Here is a 19632-nt window from a genome sequence, read left to right on the forward strand (position 1 = left end):
CAGGGCTTCCCTGGTGGCGCAGTGGTTGAGAATCTGCCTGCCAATGCAGGGCACACAGGTTCGAGCCCTGGTCTGGGAAGATCCCACATGCCACGGAGCACCTGGGCCCGTGAGCCACGATTGCTGAGCCTGCGCGTCTGGAGCCTGTGCTCCACAACAAGAGAGGCCGTGATAGTGAGAGGCCTGCGCACCGTGATGAAGAGTGGCCCCCGCTTGCCACAACTAGAGAGAGCCCTCGCACAGAAACGAAGACCCAACACAGCCAAAAATAAATAAATAAATAAATTAAAAAAAAAAAAAAAAGAATAGGGGTGCAGGCATCTCTTCTTAGTGATCACTTCAACAAAAGCCAATTTGTTCAATAATCTACTCACCAAATGGCCCATTTACTGAATCCATCGGTATATTGACAATGTCTTTCATCTATTTATAAAATTAAGTGTATAACGTTATTGGATGAGAACTTTTAAAAACAACTTTGGAAGGTCTCTGGGTCATATTAGTTAATTGGCTCTGAAGACAAAGCCAGAACAGCATCTTAAATAATATTTAATTTGTCTCAGGCCAAAGAAGATGATAGAAGGGAATGGACATGGCCTGGCCTAAGCCGAAGATCCCAGAAAGGGGATGACTAAAGACAGAAAAAGAATATTAGGGGGAACAGAGGTGGGGAGCAGGCAGAGAGTAGGGCAGGTAGGGAAGTCTTGGGGTGGGGTGGGTGGGGTGAAGGACGTTTGTGGGGGAGCATGGTACAGGGGGAGAATCTGAGGGCCCCACGAGGACCTCACTCTCCACAGCTCTCTTAATTCCCACTATTTATTCTATACAAACTTTAAAAATAGTCAAAATAAACAGTTTTGGTGAAACTTTATAAATAGTTAAAATAAGCAAGTTTTGGTAGAATTGGTAAATTCAGATCCTCAGTCTCACTGTAAGTTGGCCACTGGATGGTCTTTCAAAAAAATGGATTTTGGTGAACTTGGTACACTACATCACAGGGTCCAGCCATGGGCAAGCCTTGTCCAAGGTGCCGCTGGGCTGTTGTCCATGGTGGGCTCTCCAATAGGAGGGGAGTCAATCTCACTGGGAGAAAAGCTCGGGAGTGGTTCAACCAGGATGTGCTAAGTGACAGAACGTGGCCAGCAAGGCCCTTAGATGGTCTGGGAGGAAACGGTTCTTCTGAGGTTGGTACCAAAAAAACAGAAGCATGCAGACACCATGTGCAGGAGAAAGGGAATGGCATGTTCCCTTCATCTAATTGTAGTGGATAAAGCCTGGCTTGGAATTCTGCTAGACTGGAATCTCCTGCTCTCTTAAGTAAAGTTGACTGTGCTCTACAAAGGGAAAGTTGTTTCTCCTGTCCCATGTGACTGAGGAAAAATGCCCTTGAGTTTCCATAAGGCCCATTATGGTTTCTGAAGGGGTCTGTTAAGAAAGCTGCAATCGGACATGGCTTGCTCTGGAAATCTCAGTGTAACTGCTAGAGGGCAGCAGCAGCTGTTCAAAAATCATCACTTGCTTGTTTTCTGAAATCACGTCTGGCTCTTATTTAGCCACCCTTGGAGAAAGTCAGAACTTATGGATCCCATATGGAAACAACTCAGATTTACTTACTTTTCTGGCAAGAAGAAACATTCCAAATAGGTATATATATTGCAAAGAATCTAAAGATATGGTTATAAATATAATGAATCTTATTACTCTTAAGCCAGAGGATAGGAAAAAAGTCAAATTTATGCTTTTCATATGTGTTCAAATCTTTTTATGCAGAATGAATTCATCTATGTGTATCTCAGTTTCCCTAAAGACTTAGTAAATAATTATTGACTTGAAACTGAACTCTCAAGAATCCCCTGAGAAAAGTTCTCAGGTATTACAAAATGTGAACTTCGTGTAAAATTATGGAGATCATTTCCTTTCATAAACAAACAACAACTCTGAGAAATGCATTTAATTAGGAAACTTTTCTAGCTTAAGACCACGTTTCTTTTGGAGACCCTATATGGCTGAAGTTTTTAACTTGGCGAATGAGCTTTGCTGGTGACAAATAAGTAGGTTTTGTCTACAAATACAGCTTTTGCATTCAATGCATTGGATTTTTAGTTTAAATTAGGAATGCTAGTTTTAAAAACCTATATGATATAGTACGTAAACTATATGATATAGTGCATATGTGTGTGTGTATATATATATATATATATATATATATATATACACACACACACATACACTCACACAAATAGATACATAAATGACCATTAAACTGATTTATAGAAATATACTTACAGGCATGGAAGGGGACAGATGTGTTATTGACTGAAGAAGGCAGGTAAAAGAATACAATATGAAGGCTGATTCCTTTTTGTGAAAAGTGTGTGTGTGTAAAGTCTCAGTGCATATCAAGATAGTAAGCTTTTCTAGATGGTGGTGATTTTCTTTCTTTCTTTCTTTTTTTTTTTTTTTTAATTAATCTTGGCTTTCTGCTTTTTCTACTACCATGGCCATGAGTTGTTATACAAGAAAAAGCAAAGAGAAGGTGTTGGTAATTGGAGTTTCATTACAGATTTATCTTATTTGCATATTGGGCTAATTCTTGCGCCAGTCCATGTGATTTTGTCTGTTCTATTCAACCACTTCACCTGTTGATACTGCCCATCTTTTCCATAACACACTCAATCCGGTAATAGCCCCTTGGGATGATAAATCAAATGCCAAGAGAGGGCTTCCCTGGTGGCGCAGTGGTTGAGAGTCTGCCTGCCGATGCAGCGGGCACGGGTTCAAGCCCTGGGCTGGGAAGATCCCACATGCCGCAGAGCAACTAAGCCTGCGCGCAACAGCTACTGAGCCTGCGCGTCTGGAGCCTGTGCTCCGCAACGAGAGGCCGCGATAGTGAGAGGCCCGCGCACCGCGATGAAGAGTGGCCCCCGCTCCCCGCAACAGGAGAAAGCCCTCGCACAGAAACGAAGACCCAACACAGCCAAAAATCAAATAAATAAATAAATACATTTATAAAAACAACCAAACATACAAACACATTTAAAAAAAAAAAAAGCCAAGAGAACAGAATCTTCAAATATGATGGTTCTTGATGACTCTCTCCTGATAAACTTGAGTTATGTGTCCTTCTTATTGAGCTGCCTGTTATTTTCATAAGATTAAACCTGCAAAGTTCTCTGAAATCCTGATGAATCTCCTTAGGACTGTAGGTGGGGCAGTAGCTAGTACTCATGAATACTTAGTGACTTTCAGATTTTAAACAGCCCATTCCTTCCAAGACAGCTCAGATTGTTTCATGAAATTTTCCCAAACCACATGGGATCCCTGTGAGAAGGATATAACATAAGGAATTTTCTGTTCAACTTTTGAAGACAGAAGGGGATATAAACATCACACCTTTAGAAGGGACATATAGAGACAAATCATCAGTGCATGTTACTTGGACAGCTAAAATAAAGTAAATGAATATTTAATTAGTACCGCATACATTGTTACACACTCTCCCCTTTTAAATTAATTGAGTAGTAATAGTATAAATAGAAGCACATACTATGTAAACGTTTGGAGCCTCTTGTTACCGAAGTATAGTGGTTCATTCAGTTCTCAAGATAATTCTACAAAGTTGGCATTTTTCCATCTACAGGTGAAGATAGTAAGGCATAAGGAAATTATGATGCCTAAGGTTATACAGTTACTGAAAGGAAGGTCTGGGAGTTTAATCCACCATGCCCATCCTACTTCAAAGTTTATTCATTTATCATATCTTCATATAATTCACCTACCATGCATATTAGGCAACTCTGGGCATGCATTTCACCTTCCAGAGCTTTGATTTGGAGGAGTTTAATATTACGTTCATAGGTGCCCCAAGTAAAATGTTTTCTATATTTAAATAATTTTATGAAATACAGAGTAGAAAAGTTTTAAGCTGTTTTTATTATTGCTTCTGTTTGTCATTAATACAGTTCTTAGCTGTGTTTAATATTTTACTCTACATAGGGAAGTTCCAAGTAAGAAAAGAGTAAACAGCTTTTCCCAGTGGTTTTGATGACATAACCCTTTCAGTCCGTGGAGCATCTCGAGTTATGAGTGTTCCATGGATCATGCTTTGTGAAACCCTGGATCGGTGCTTCTTATAGTTTGGGTATAGCTGTCTCCTCAACTCCCCGGTGCTGTGTTATCTCAACTACCAGGTTTCTTCGCTTTAGCCTTTTTCTTCTTCCTTCTAAATTATAAGCTGCTGCCAGATTTATATTTCTGAAGCTTGGCTCTGATCATTTTACTCTCCTACTCATAAGTAAACCTGAATTTCCTTCCCTCTCACACTAAAATAATTCCAGATGGACCAGAGACTTAAGTGTAAAAAACGAAAAGCTGCAAAATCAGTGGAAAGAAACATGGCTGAACAAACTTAAAATCCTTTAGTGAGAAAAATTCTTCTAAGCAGAATGTTAAACGACAGTGCCATAAATAAAACTGGTAAATTTGCCTAAATAAAAATGGAAATAACTTATTGCAAGAAGTAAGGTAAGTCTAAACAAAGTATGACAAGATTTACAGCCAATGGCTGCTTTCCATAATTAAGGGCTCATTCAAATCCATAAGCAAAAGACAAAACTTTGAGCCCATAGAAAAATGAGTAAATGATATCGGTGAGAATTTCCCTGACAAAGAAAGACAAATGTAGGTCACTAAAATATGAAAGATCCTAAGCTTTACTCAAAATGTTAATGATAGAGAAAAATGGAGATACTATTTTTTTTACCTGCCATTTTTTCAAAGTAAAGGTTTATGACATCAAATATTGGTGAGCATGTAAAGAAAAAAAATACAAAACGTATATTCTTGGTGGAAGTGTAAATTTTGACAGACTTTGGAAGAACAATTTGACAATGGCTGTCAGAACCAGAAAAGACACATTCATTTGCCCTGCAGTTCTTTTTGAATATAATCACATAGGAACTCCGAGATAGTCATACAAGGATGCTTGTTGTAGTATTGTTTGTGCTAGTAAAAAAAAAAAAAAAATTGGAAGTGATGTAAATGTTTATTATTTGGTAACTAGTTACATAAATTAAGATACAACAACACAATGAAAATGTATGCAGTTGATAAAAGAAAAAAAAACTGGTGAATCTGTATTGCTGATGTGAACAGAGCCTCAAGGTACTTTAGTTGTGAAAGCACAGAGTCCAGTGCATTTATTATGATTACATTTGAGTTAAAAACAATTCTTGTATTTTTTCCTGTAAAACACTCAAGAAGCTGGTGCATGTGAGGAATGGGAATGAGGAAAGATTAAGAGGGTGGAGAGTTTTCCTTTCATACTTTTCAGAATCATGTGCATGTATTACACTTGTTAAAAAATTTAGAAAAAGAGAACAGGAAAAACAAAACTACCCTATATTTCTTACAGAACAAAAACTTAACTCCTTATTTTGTGATTTTTAAGGCACTTCAGTCTGACTCAAAACCGGGGTTTTTAACTTTCTCACTATACATTTTTCCCCCTTAATTTCTGGATGAATTGAAATGCTTGCTTGGCACCGCACAGATCTAGTCATTTTGGCCTCTTTCCCCTTTCAGTGCCGATTCCTCCAGCCCAAATGGCCTCAGTCCTTTTCTGCTTGGCCAGATCCGCCCATGTTTCAATTCCCATCTCCTTTATTTCAGCCTCCACTGATACCCCAGCTGCAACTAACCTTTCCCGCCTGTGAACTAGCATAACCTCCAAGTTCTATTCTATTTTGATACTTACCTCTTGGACCTTGGGTTATATATACCATCTGCCTGCTGCACGCCAGGTACAGAAGAAAAGGCTCTGGGATGGATCTTCCTTTGCCATCCCCCTTAGTACTCAGTAACACTGAGCCATGCTCTGAGGCAACCTGTGTTTGTGGCATGTGAGTGATGTTAGCGGGCCTGACAGGTACAGGGTCAAGGGAGGCGTGGCCATCCAGAGCGTCAGGAGCAGAAATAAGGACTGTCCCGCATTGTTGTCGGGAGTGTGAATTGGCACAGCATTTCTGGAGGACCAGTGAGTGGCTGTCAGTCTGTCTCAGCACACACAGAACCACAGTACCTTTTGCATGGGAGCAGGAAGCTCTGGCTATGGATGTGTGATAGCTACATATTCTAAATTTGAGGCTCCGTGACTCTGTTGAGTCCACATGGCAGAACGGGTGGCGACCCCAGGAGGGAGGCACCGTCTCCGGCCTCCTAGTTTCATTCTCCTCCCAAAGTTCCACGCTACCTCTTTATTCCAAGGAGCCTCATTGTTTATGAAGCGCCCTGTGAAAGAAAGGTTAAAGTCCACCCATTCAGGTGTCATCTCATCATTTGTATAATCTGGGCATTGCATTCCTGAGCGGAGACCCCTTTTCAGAACCTGCCTAGTTAAGATGTCACTTGCCTGACAGTGAGGCACTTAGGCTCAGAGAGAAAAAAATCACTACGTGCCCCCTGGCCCCCCCTTCTCAAATTTTCCCTAACAATTAACGCCGTACTCACTTGACACCCTGGTTCCTTGTTTGGCTTTGTAAACCCTGGTCCCTTTTTCTATTAATTCCAGACATTAATATTTTCTTTCACGCAACTGCTGCCATTCACCCGTGAAACAGTTTGAACATTATGTAGCTGTCAAGATGCCTGGGGATTACCCAGTATGCTTTGCCTGTGAGAAAGTGACACCACCGAGGCCTGGTTTTGAGATGTTTATTTTGAGAGCACGCTGACAAGCATGAAGGCCTGATCCCAGAGTGGCAATTTCATTTAATTAAAGGCCTCTTTTTATTAGAGTTTTCCCCCCACTTTTTTTTTTTTAATCTATATATATCAGAATGACTGTTAAAATCTGACTTGCCGCAGGTGTTCTCTTGTACTCTCAAAGAGGGGGTGTGGACAGATCACTGACTCACTAGTGACTATTCCACTGAATGGCTGGGAATGCCTTCATTTTTACTATCCTGCTCAGAATTGCTGCTTCAGCGTGTGCGAGTGTGTGTGTGTCCAGGTTTAAAATAAAGACTGCTGGGTTTCTGCCCCTTTGTTGCCAAACTTAAAACGTGAGTGTCGAATATGTATATGTGTATATGTGTAGCTTGATTTCTTTGTCTGAAAGTTAGTAGCCTTGCCATACCGGAATGGCTGAATTATCCAAATGATAACCTTGGTTACTCTGTTAAGACTTTTAGCCAATGTGTATTATCTTGCCCCCAAGTGATGTGACTCCCAGTTAAAATAGTTGGGATAAGAATTGCATTCATGTTCAGGAGTTTTCCATCCTGCAGAAACCTCAGAAAGAGCTGGAAAAAAAAAAAATGATTGAAATAATTCATGGTGGGTATTAACGAGTTGGAAATGTTTGTGACAGAGTAGCCTAATTAATTTTTGATGTAATATTCTTCGACCACATTGGCTTGACTTTAATATCAAGAACTCATGTCAGTAAATCTGTGGAGGCCTCTGCTGGGCATTGTCCAAGGCACCTGGAATGTGTCAGCGAACAAAACAGACTGTTGGTCTTTGAGCACTTATTCAGAGTCTGGTTCACGATGAATTATACCAGCGTACCTCCCCGAATTAGATTTTTTTCCTTTCTTTGTAGCATTATCGGCTGGCCTGCATTCATGCCCTCGTGGATTATTCATTTATTTGTGCCTCCTTTATTCATCCTTCACTAGGTAGTAATGTGCAAGTATGTCCCGGTCAGTGTTCTGTGTCCCGAGTATGATGGTACACTTGCATGCATGTAACACACTTGCACAACACATTAATCCTGGTATTATGTTTGTGGGCATTTTTTTTTCCTCAACTGATCTGAAAAATGTGGAGGAGGGTCCATCGTCGGCCCTTCTTTCTGCTTTGGACATAGTGGCTATAGCGGGACATTATTCATTCCTTTTCAAAGCTTCCCGGGAGGAGGCAGCAGGTCAAGGGTGTTGCCCCTAGGCCGGCGGGTCGGAGGGCCTTGTTGAGGGGCGTTCAGCTGGCCAGGGGGAGACAATGTTCTCTGCTTTACCGCAGGTGCGGGGGGGTGGCGAAGAATGGCAAGTTTGTCAGTTTAATCTCTACGCCCCCCGTTCCGGTCTGAGTCCCCAGGCCCCATCTTTTGAGTCGGTGGTTCCAGGGATTGATTGATTTATTATGATTATATTATAAAGTACAGGGTTCTGTTGAGTCAGCCATCTGGCCAAATGTTTGAAAATGGTTTCTTTCCATTTTCACTGACTCACTGCCATTCTTAGGAGGAGTGGGCTTCTCCCCAGGACTCCTGAGATGCTTGGCTGGTGCTGGTGGATTTTATTTCTTGAATTTTTTTGTGGGTAGGAGAGTGATGACATACCCACAATGAAACCAAACAGAAAAAGCTCAAGGAGCCCATTTATATTCTACCACAAAAGGCAAAGAAGAATCAGTCATTTACCCCAGATTGTTTCACTTCTCTCCCCTCTCCACCTCTGGGGCCCTCAGTCTCTGTGCAGGGAGACATTTGTTCTGGGTGTGCTCAGTGAAGTGCTTTGAGCCTGGAGAGCGTGGAAAGAATCTTTACTTAATGGAGATCCTAGGCTTTTTACGTATATTTTTAAAACCTGTCTTGCTCTCTTTTTCATTTAAAGGCACGAGTGATCCCTATGTGAAATTTAAGCTGAATGGGAAGACTATGTACAAAAGTAAAGTCATATATAAGAACTTGAACCCAGTTTGGGACGAGATAGTCTTATTGCCAATACAAAGCCTTGATCAAAAGCTGCATGTGAAGGTAATCCCAGATGACTTTCAAATCTGCTCTTTTATTAAAAACGTTTATTTCTCAGCCATCTTCGCCCTCCTAAAAGTCAACTTCCCCAAATTCGTTCTTGTATCATTCCTAAGCACTGGGTTAAAAATATAAGTATGGAAGGGATTCTTTTTACCCTTGGTCAAACTGTATGTTACTCTCAGATCTAGCAGAGTGAAAATAATATCTCCATTGATTGTATTTAAACTTACTGAATGTGGAAGAATTATTACTGCCAGTGCAGTGGTGACAAGTACTAAAGCCTTTCTCAGAGAGCTTTAAGCTACCAGTTGTAAGCATCAATTGCTCTAACATCTGGGTTAAAACTGCATGAGTTGAGTGCAGGATGGGATTGCTATAGAATATTTAGCAAATTCCTATTTAATTGGCAGACTTGCTCACTGTGGAAAACACTAAATTTTATTGAGAGACCATTTAAACTACAGAGAGTGGTCCATTGTGCATAGTATCTTAATGCATATGAATACTGCCTTAAAAGTATTTTCTGTTATTTTGGCCACAGTAAGCAAAATGCACAGGTTTGAATAATTTTGTTCTCTCCATCAGCTTGGTTAAATTCTTCTTTATACTGTGCAAATTATTTTTAGATCTAGAAAACTGAATTCAAAATTCCCAGCCTATTGCATTTATCCATACTTTGATATACTCAGTTGGTTTGCCATATTAATGTGTGTTACTGGCCCCCTTCTTCTTTGTAGGTGTATGATCGAGATTTAACTATATCTGATTTCATGGGTTCTGCATTTGTCGTTCTGAGTGATCTTGAGCTTAACAGGTATTGTAACTTTACCATCTAGTTGTTATTAGTGAATTTTAGAGGGAACTCAAGATAATCAAATGACAAAATCTGAATAAATGAAGGAGTGCTTTAAAATGTGAGTTTTTCTATAATTTTTGCTTTGTAGCTCTCAAATATATATTGGTCAGATATTACATCTTCTATAACGTAACCTAAAAGGTGTATTGAATTTTGTACTTTCGTGTTCATTAACCTACTTACCTTAAAATTAAAACAAGTATTTACATTTTCTTTGGGCAGTAGGGGAGAAGAATCAGTTGACCAACTGTTGAATTAGGCAATGCCAAACAGTTTCTCTACCCTGAAGATGGTTGGTTTATTTTCACTGAATCTGGTGCTTTTTTTTAACTTGTGTCTCACCCCTGTTCAGAGGTAGGAGATTTTTATCATAAGCTCCTGATGTATTCTAAGGCTATAAAGTACTACCAATAAGTGCTACCATCATTTGTTGCTTTTTGCTTATAGAACGACTGAACATATTTTAAAATTGGAAGATCCAAACAGTTTAGAAGATGACATGGGAGTGATTGTATTAAATTTGAACCTAGTAGTAAAACGGTGTGATTTCAAGAGACACGTGAGTGTGACCCTTTTTTTCTTTTTAAAATTCTCCATTGCAACTTTTCTTTGATAATTGGGTTGCCAGATGACTGACATTTTTGTATTTATTTGGGTAGGGGGAAAAACTGTATAGAGACTTAAAGTACCTATCTGTGATAACATACACCCTTTCTTTTGGAAACCTGGAAAGAAATCCAGTACGGAATGATCTCTATTTTGGCTAGGGATGTAAACATTATTAATATTGTAGCAATAATACTATTGCTGTTATTAAATGTTTATGCTGCTTATGGTTTGCGTGTCACAGATCATACAAAATATGCTTTTTCTAAATGTTAAGGTTTCCATTTACTGTTTTCTTAGGTACTAGATGACTTAGGCATTATTTAGTTATGAAAAGCTGTCCCCAGGATGTAGTCATTGTGTTGTACGTTACTAAGGTGATCAAGTATACATTTGCAGCATTTCCGTTTCATCTTCTTTTTTCTTTTAGCTACCAAATTTTCTATTGAGAGTTCTTCTGGGAAGACACACATTTAATATTCTCTAGTCTATTACATGGAAATTTCTAGTTAATGCATTACCTATTAAAGATGTCTGTAACATCAAAAAGCATTGGATTTTGTGACAGTATGATGGGGACGCTGTTTTTAGGAGCAAATATGTGAATACAAACCATAATCTTATTTTATATTCTGGTATTATACCTTAAAATTCCAAGAATGAAAATGAGAATGAAAGCATCTTGGATTGTCATTTATTTGAAAGGTATTTTAAAAGCCAATTAAAAACAGCTACTTGAAAAAGGACTAAGATGTGTTAAAAATTCAGCATGTTTAGAATCTGGTATGAAGATCTGAAGCCTGTTTATAAAGTAGGCCTCCAATAATACCTCTTGAATTGAGTCAGTGAGGTCAGTGTGGAGAATATTCTTCATTTTGACATTACCTTTGCTGTTAGTTGTAATTTATTTTCATGATGAAAATCATGAGTGATTTACTAGTAAACTCACTGAAGATAGTTTAAAGGAGTAAAAAAAACAACAAAAAAAATGCACAGTGATTTTTCAATTGCCAGAGGGTCAACTTAAACAGTTGCTATTTTTAATTTGAATTCTTTACTTATAAGCATTTACTTGATAACTTTGGGGGGGATATCTCTATTTATTAATTAAGAAGTGGCACTGTTAAAACCTGAGGCCTCAATAACATTGATATTTTGATGTTAAAATGTCTTAAATATGTCAAAAATATTTTTTTTTCTACCCAACATAGTGACGGAGGGATTTCCTTTAACTTCTCTTAGTTTTGATGGCATTGCCATCGGATTCAGTGGCAGGGCATCCAGTAGGTTACCGGTTCCTTGAGCTGGATGCCAGGTTACAATGACATGCCATGGAAATGAGCATATTATTTGCCACATGGTTGCATAATTGCCAGCTGATATGTTCTGAAAATTTCTTACATGTTTAAGTGGGGTTTGTAAACTTGGATAATGACCTCATGAAGATAGCTGCATATTTCAGCTGCGTAATAGCTGTATATTTATTCCACAAGTGGATTTTTCTGTAGTGTATTGGATCCTATTTAGCAGTACTTCTGGCACTTAAAATATGTTGAAATATTGCCAAAATTTGGAGTTCTTAAGTAGAGCCATTTCAGTCAAAATTTATTTCAAATTGCAGAGCAATTAATACTCAATGCAGCTTGAGTTTGTTTTTGGAAAACATCTCAAAGCCTATCTTTTCAGAGCCCTAAAAGGAGACACACTTGTCATCCTATTTAGTTTGGCCCTTCTTTCCTTGACTCCTCCACCCCGTTTTTGAGAGTTTGTCAGATGGTACGCATTATCTACTTGCTGGTATGATTTCTCATTTTCTTTGTTCTTTGCTTGTCTGGCAGGGTCTAGTGTACAATATATTTACTGTATGTATGAGTGTACATACATATATATACATATACGTGTATATAGATGTACATATATAAATAAAATGGGGTATTATAGAAATAATAATAATGGTAATGCCTGTTCTATTTGTTCTGATTGGTAGTGTTATTTTTCTGTTTATATACTTGTTCAAAGTATACCTGAGCAAGGAATAATTTATCCTTGGGCATGTGTGGCTATTCAACTTACAATGCATATCAGGGGCCCTTTGGATAGAGTAGGTATCAGAAAACTGTTGATCTTTTCATTGAGTTTAAGTTAGTATTTAAAGATATTCTTATATTGGGGTTTTAAATGGGGTAACTAACACGGGAGACTGAGATTATTTGGGAATAATTTGTTTATAAATTTCCATTTTAATTTAAAGCCTGATGGAGAGATTTCAGTTTGAATTCTCGGTTTTGTACCCATATTTCTTCCCGTTGTCATTGAGGCAGTCTTTGTTGCTTTAGAGCCAAGCCAGTAAAAATCTTAACATGTGCAAAATGTCTGTGAATTGACCCTCAGGGCCAGGGATTTAAGTGCATACGGGCATGGTGCAGTTAAGGGGTAAGGCACTGGGTGGAGGGCTGATAAACCTGCCCTCTGTCTTTTTTTCTCAGCAAAAATAGGATTTTAGTTATAATTATGAGCGCTGTCATCAGACTGCCTGGGTTTGAATCCTGACTCCACTATTTTTAGTTTTGAGAAGTTAAGTGATCAGGTCAAATTCACAGAATTACTTAATTCTCAGCTACAATTTGTGAAATGAGGATTTAAAAGAAAGATTATCTATTTTATAGGTTTGTAAAGGTCAAGATGATCAAATATAGTGCTTAGCATGGAGTAGACACCCGATATATGGTAGCTCTTAGTATTGTAGTAAGCAGACAGTAATACTCATTTTCCATTAATTTCCTTATCTATTTTTTAATCTTTGGTGATATAAAAATCAAATGAATTGTATTTCAAAAGGCTATTTAAGAATAGCCATGTGTATCTACAAGATGGTGATTAATTTTAGTGGTTGTTCTGGTTGAAAATATTTGTTCATATGTTGTTGGGAAAATACAAAAAGAACTGATTTTAATACCCAGATTGTAGTATCTATAACTCTGGGTCACATGCTGAGTGGTTGAGCTTAACAGTTTCACCAGGGAAAGTGTTTTTCCTGAAGAATATTTTCAAGACATTTTTGTACCAGCGTTTCTACTTGCTGGTCCCTGGAATATAAGTGGATTTTCCCCAAAGACAATTTGTTTTCTGGTTTCTAATTTACTGGGGAGACTTATTGGCAATGTGGATAGGTCATTTGCCTAAAGGCATTTTTTTTCCTTACTCATAATAGTTACTATGGGCTGCTCAATTAGATTCATAATTGAGTTGTAATCTGCCAAATTTTTCCAAGTTTTAACATCCAGTTAGCTGGTTAACCAGCCAGAGTAGAGCTTTGCAGTACTGGATGGTGACAGGAGTAATGAGAGGATTTTGTTAGGAGAGAACTTTAATTGTAGACGAAATTCAGCAGTCTTAGCTCGACAAATGAGACATCAAAAGAGAACAGTGGTGAAGTTACTGGCTGTTCAGAACATTTTTTTCTTCCCTCCTTCACTGGTACATTAGCCTATTTTTCTTCATTGTGAAGAAATGACTCAGATTGTTTTTCCTATTATTTCGAATATTGAGATTTTCTCATCAGAGGGCAATGGAATTATTTTTTTCTAGTATCTAAAACTACAGAAACCTAAACATGAACTAACTTTGTCCATGAATTTCTTAAACATTTTTATAACGCTATCTGAATATTTCAGGTAGAAAAAACCTGCCTTTCCACTTTGCTTTTCGAGGTAAAATTAGAGTGTTTTCAGGCAAATAAAAACATAAATGTACCTGTAAGGACTGAGCAGTATTCTGTGTCCTTGTCTTTTCATTTTTGAATACTGTGAGAAAATGATGTAACACAACCACAGAAATGTGATTTTTCTAGGTTTCTAACTATTTTCTTGCTCAAATGTGTTTCCTCTGAAACCTTAGAATGTGGGTGTCAGTTGTTCGAATATAGTCTGCACCATCTAACTAGCATGATAACATCATCATGTTGTTAACGGCTCTATTTCTCTCTTTTATTTTGCCATTTTTCACGATTCAATGGACATAATCCTTAGCGTTGGTCAAATCGGAAGCAGTTAAGTGCCAGCAAGGTAAATATAGCTGTTTTTTTTCCTTTACATCATGTGGTTCACCTTTGTAGCAAAGACAAATGTAGACAAGATTATTATCCAACCTTTACATGGAAAGGCTTTCTTTTCCTCTTACTGCTGTTATGAATAAAAAGGAAACAAACTCCCTTTTAAAATTTCATTTAATAAGGGCATAGCCAGATGTTTGAACTTACACTTGTTTTAGTGTTGACATTTTATATGTACCGGTCATGTTAGAATGTTACACTTCATTAAGCTTGAATTATTTGGAGTTGTAGTGCAGTTAGATTTAGTCCTTTAGAAAGCTATTTACCATTCGGTGGAAACTGTTATAAAGGCAGTGAAAAGATTGAGAAGAATACGTGGTATATTTTATAAATCTTTTTTATATTACTTTTATTTTACTTTTTTTTTTTTTTGCGAGCGTTTCTTTAAAGATTTCTCCATGAAATACCAGTGACTTTTTTACATTGTTAGTATCATTTTAAACAATTTCATACTTCTGTGCAATTTATAAAAAGTATAGGTGTACCAAGGTAGGGATGTGTTATTATCAGGTTATTAAGGTAACACATTGTAACTTAAGTGACTAAATGTCAAAATTAATGTAAATGTAAACAAAACCAAAAATATTATGTATAACTTACTTTAGCAGGTCTACTGCTTTTAAAAGAGGAATAACCAAGATGGAGGTGGCCGTGATGTGTCCGTGTATGAGGGGAGGGTGCGTGGGCAATCTCTGTATATGCATTTATTTATACACACACATGTGTACACAGATATATGCCATCTCTCATTTCTAACCTCACCACACTGCAGTTGTTTACTTCTCTATAAAATAAGGAGATTGAAACAAAGGTTTCGTGTGTTTGTAAGAGCGTGTGTATGTTAAAGGGAGAGAAGGAGCGATTTGTAACCTGACTAGTTCCTAGGAAAGAAGGTAAACTTTCTAAACGTTGCTTTTTAAAATCCAGAGGAATCAAAGTTCTGACTCTTTCTAAAATGTATATCCTTTGCATTTTTGAGCACTTTAAAAATAACCAGGCTAAGGTGGTTTTCTTTTTTTTTTTTTTTTTTTAATCTTCCCTGTTCACTTGGTTTCCAAGACTCTGGTTGTTTTTAGAAGTAAACTTAAGAGACAATAAATAATCATGTGAAGTGGTCTCAGAAATTCCTCCAACTTTTGTCTTATTCCTTTACAGTCACTAGAGGGTAGAAGAACATCATTTCTCTCCGCAGAAGGGAGCCCGGCTCTCCCTCTCATGTATTAAGAGTTGCTGTAACCATTCGGAGCAGTAAAGTTTCCCAGCATGCTCTGGCGAAACCTGACAAAGCAGTATTTTCTCATTTATTGATTCTGCTGCTGCACTAAAACACTGGTACTGTACATCAATAACCATCTTTAGTTAGGGAGCTCCGGCCTGTGGAAGAGCACTGGCGGTTTGCAGAAGAACATAAAGGCTAGAAAGAAAAATTGTGAGCTTGGGGAATATGGGAGTCTAGAGGAGGACAGAAGAGGTTAGGAAGAACAGCCAAAGGAATGAAGAGGGGGAGGAAAAATGTTGACGGCCGGGATAAAGATATCAAAAATATGAAAGGAACAGAGGATCCTGGAACTGTCATCTTCTTTTTTTTCCCTATCATTGTAGTTTCTAGAATTTTGACTTCAGTGCACTGGGCTCAGAGACTAAATGCCCAAACCTAATACAATGTTTAATAAAACCTTAGATGAATATAGGTCATTGAAAGCTACTCACTCGTGATCTTATATGAGAGATGCCATTTATATATTGGTGAAGAATTTCAATTGTTAGGTTGACATTTTGCTGCTTAGAGTTTGCAGTTTTGGAGGAAAACATGAGATAGCTTCTAATTTAGCTTATGAAAATGAGTCATGTGGAAAATCTGTAGACTCTGTGATTAACCCTCTGTGTAAGTAGTTAAAATACCCTGATCAACCTATCTTGGTATTTTTAAACTATAAGCTTCTTATTTAGGATTTCCATATTATATTTAAAAATTAGGTAACAGAAGTTTAATATAAAGAAGATTACTTACTATGAGTATCTAAAATTTTACTAGTCCTAAGTGATGTATTACCTATAAAATGTCTTTGACTCTTTCACCTCAATCTTATTCTTATAATAACTTAACTTTATTTAAATAATTGCTCTTAGACCCATAAGTTTATAATTTTGCATCATCTAGAGGGACCCAGAATGGCAGAGTCTTTGTGGACTGTATTCTAAAGCATTTCCTGATTTTTTTTTTTTTTTTTTTTTTTTTTCGTCTCTCGTGGGCTTAGTTCCCCAACCAGGGATTGAACCTGCACCCTTGACAGTGAAAGCACGGAGTCCTAACCACTGGACTGCCAGAGAATTCCCTGTTTCCTTGATTTTGATACTGACCTTGATTTTAATATAGTAAATACATAGAGATTGCCTTTAAAAAATAGCTTTAGGTTTCATACAAAAGCCTTTGTTTTCCTTCTAATGAGCCTTTTAAAGAGAGAACTGAAAATCTTATTTGAAAGGACCTGAATCAGATAACTACTTCTTTTTAGATATTTACTATGCACAATCTTTCCTGTGAATAGATCTGTTTCCAAACCTTACTTCTCACTTTCTAATGTATATCACAGTTACAGAGATAGAAAATTAACAGCAGTTACTTCTCTTACATCAAATAGTCTAATGGGATAAAAACATGATGATAAAATATGGAATTGATGGGTCACTGATTGTATTCAGAAAATCTGCATATATACACACCACACCCTTGCCCTTTCATTTGGGACTGTATTATGAGTGACCACAGTGCCTTTTTAGTTATGGACTTTCTTTATTTTAGATAATTTGCACTGAGATAAGTATTTATTCTCACATGGCCCCTCTTCTGACCCATTGTTTTATGCAATTATGTGTCAGCCATTTAAGGTAAAAGATATCCCTGTACCTAGTGCAACATTTTTTTTCTGTACCCTGATCCTAGCATTTACTCTTTTTCTCTCTCTAGCCCAGGGGTCATTGAACTTCAGCCTGAGTGCAAAATTCAGCCCTGTGTCTGCTTCTGCAAATAAAGTTTGATCGGAGCGCAGCTGCACTCATGCACTCATTTGCGTATGCACTGCCTCTGGCTGACATGGCAGAGTTGAGTACTTGGGGCAGACCCTAATTCTTACTACCTGGAACTTTACAGAAAGTCTGCCCGCCCCGCCCTCACTCCAGCCTAAGAGTGCTGGCTTCTTCCTCCTGTCACTGACCTTAACTTTTCTCGATATACTCTATTTGGCGTCTCAGCTTTTCCATCACCTGTTCTCCGCATTATGTTCCCTCTGTTCGTAGTACCTGGAATGGTTCTCTTTTCCCATTGTATTCCCTGACAAAATATAGGGGCCACGCTCTTGCTTTCGGCTTTTATGGATACTTTATTTCAGTGTCATGACTTGGTAAGAGTCATGAATTACATGGTGAGGGTTCTGCCTGAATTTAGGTTATGTCCTCCTTGTCTTCTTTCCCCTTTTCCACTTTCTCTTTTTCCCTTGGGCTCTGTCTGCCCCTCTGTTTCTAGCTCTCTGACGTCTAGGACTCAGAGCAGGTAGGCAGTCTCAGAAAGGTGGAGCTAGTAGTAGCAGTGTTTTGCTGAGGTTGGTCTTGAACCCGGAGAGCTGCCTGTTGCATGGGCCGGCGCCTCCTTTCTCTGCTGGTTTGTCCACTTGGGCTTTCTGAAGTGTGCCATCCTCAGGCTCATCGCCCAGCAGCCCCCTGGGATGGGATGCTGGTTGGGTCTTGTGACTATACGCTCTCTTGCCAGGGGGTGACGTGGCATCCTTGTCAGTTGTGACCCCTCCCATGGGCTGCTGCCCCGGGGGTGGCTGTGTCTGTGGGTTAGCTGTCTGGCCAAATGAGTGAAGTCTGGGAAGTCTCAGCAAATTATTGTGGTTGTGCTTTTGCCTTTGATTCAGTTATACAGGTTGACCTTGTCAATTTTGCTTCTAACACGTGGGCCAAGATGGGTTCACTGAAGACCTCATTGCAGGTTGAAGCACTTTGCAGGGCTGGGACTCCGGTGGCTTTAAAAGTGTGGTTTTAACATATTTAGCTCCTGAAGGGTATCTTATCGCAAGGCTAGTTTAATGTGGAGGAACTTAAATTGAAAGAGGACAGTCAAACAATTTGGAGGGAAGCTCTTTCTGTCTGTCTGTCTGTCTGCCTATCTATCTGTCTATCTGTCTGTCTATCTATCTATCTATCTATCATCTACCTATCTATCCAGCTACATATCATGACGTGCTTTGTGACCAGAGCCCAGGTAAGAACAAGGAGGAAGACTGGATGATTGTTTTGTCTGTCATATAGTTTTGGGTTGAGAAGAAGCTGCTCAAACTGGAAGAGATGCCACTCCTCCCACCTTACTGGTAAATGCCCTCTGTCACTGTACCTTTCTCTAGGTGAACCCATGTCCCTTATTTCACTGTGAGCCCAGGAAGTAGCACAAGCAAAACCCCTTGTAAGAAGTGTGGTCCATTTGTAGAACTAAAGTGAGAGTATTGTGCCTGGACCACTTTCCCAATTAATAGAATGCTTTTTGTTTGTTTGGTTCTTCTTCATTTTGACACATTCTTAACTCAAGTGCCCACCCTTAGTAATACCTTTTACTTTTTTGTTTTCTTGGTTAAATTTGAAGGATTGGAGAATGGTATACCCCAGACAGCCATATACATCCATATACCTATCTATCTCTATCTGCTCATCTACATATCTACCTAATTTATTTGTCTGTCTCTCTATATGCCTATCTCTCTTTCTACCTACCTACCTACCTACGTACCTGCCTGCCTATCTATCTAGAAGTGACACTGCACGGGCACACTTCTAAATATCTTAACCCCGATGCTTCTACTGCCTTGTTATGAAGTCTAGGTCAGCGTTACCCTGAGCAGAATGGTTTCTAGAGGCTTTCCTCATTTCTGTGGGCTTCAGTCATGCTCAGGTAAGACCTTGGATCTGTTAGAACTCTCAAACCTTGTGTGTCTCCAGCCCAGAAGAACAGAGCCACTTCCTTCGTGAACTTGGCATCATATCTCTCCTCTCAGTGACATTAGATTCAGTTTTGGCCAAGAAAAAAAAAAAAAAAGCCTCTCACTGAGCACATACTATATTGTCAGGAGCGCTGTCCTGAGAATTTGGAGACAAGAGTTGGCCATCATAACTGATGAGGGATTAGGAGAGATGAGAGTAAGGAGGTGGGAGTATTCAGAGACTAGGCCCTTATCTTGGCTTTACAGGTGGGTGGGGTGGATTGAAGGCTGGGGACCGAGAAAGCTGGAGTGAATCTCACCAGATGAG

General features: G+C 38.7%; 1 protein-coding gene across 6 annotated transcripts in view; it reads left to right on the forward strand.

The window, feature by feature from the left end:
* The window catches only part of MCTP2 (multiple C2 and transmembrane domain containing 2), a 259896-nt gene that overhangs the window by 101263 nt on the left and 139001 nt on the right, over positions 1-19632 (forward strand). For 4 of the 6 annotated variants that reach the window (XM_057544190.1, XM_007164994.2, XM_007164996.2 and 1 more), the window contains exons 5-8: positions 8616-8758; positions 9496-9572; positions 10062-10173; positions 14249-14284. In XM_057544190.1, the coding sequence (XP_057400173.1) occupies positions 8616-8758; positions 9496-9572; positions 10062-10173; positions 14249-14284 (368 nt within the window). Of the gene's footprint in view, positions 1-8615; positions 8759-9495; positions 9573-10061; positions 10174-11996; positions 12018-14248; positions 14285-19632 lie in introns of those variants that run through there. The other 2 variants (XM_007164995.2, XM_007164997.2) reach the window with 2 other exon arrangements.

This window comes from Balaenoptera acutorostrata, chromosome 3, assembly GCF_949987535.1.
Source record: "Balaenoptera acutorostrata chromosome 3, mBalAcu1.1, whole genome shotgun sequence".
Lineage (NCBI taxonomy): Eukaryota > Metazoa > Chordata > Mammalia > Artiodactyla > Balaenopteridae > Balaenoptera > Balaenoptera acutorostrata.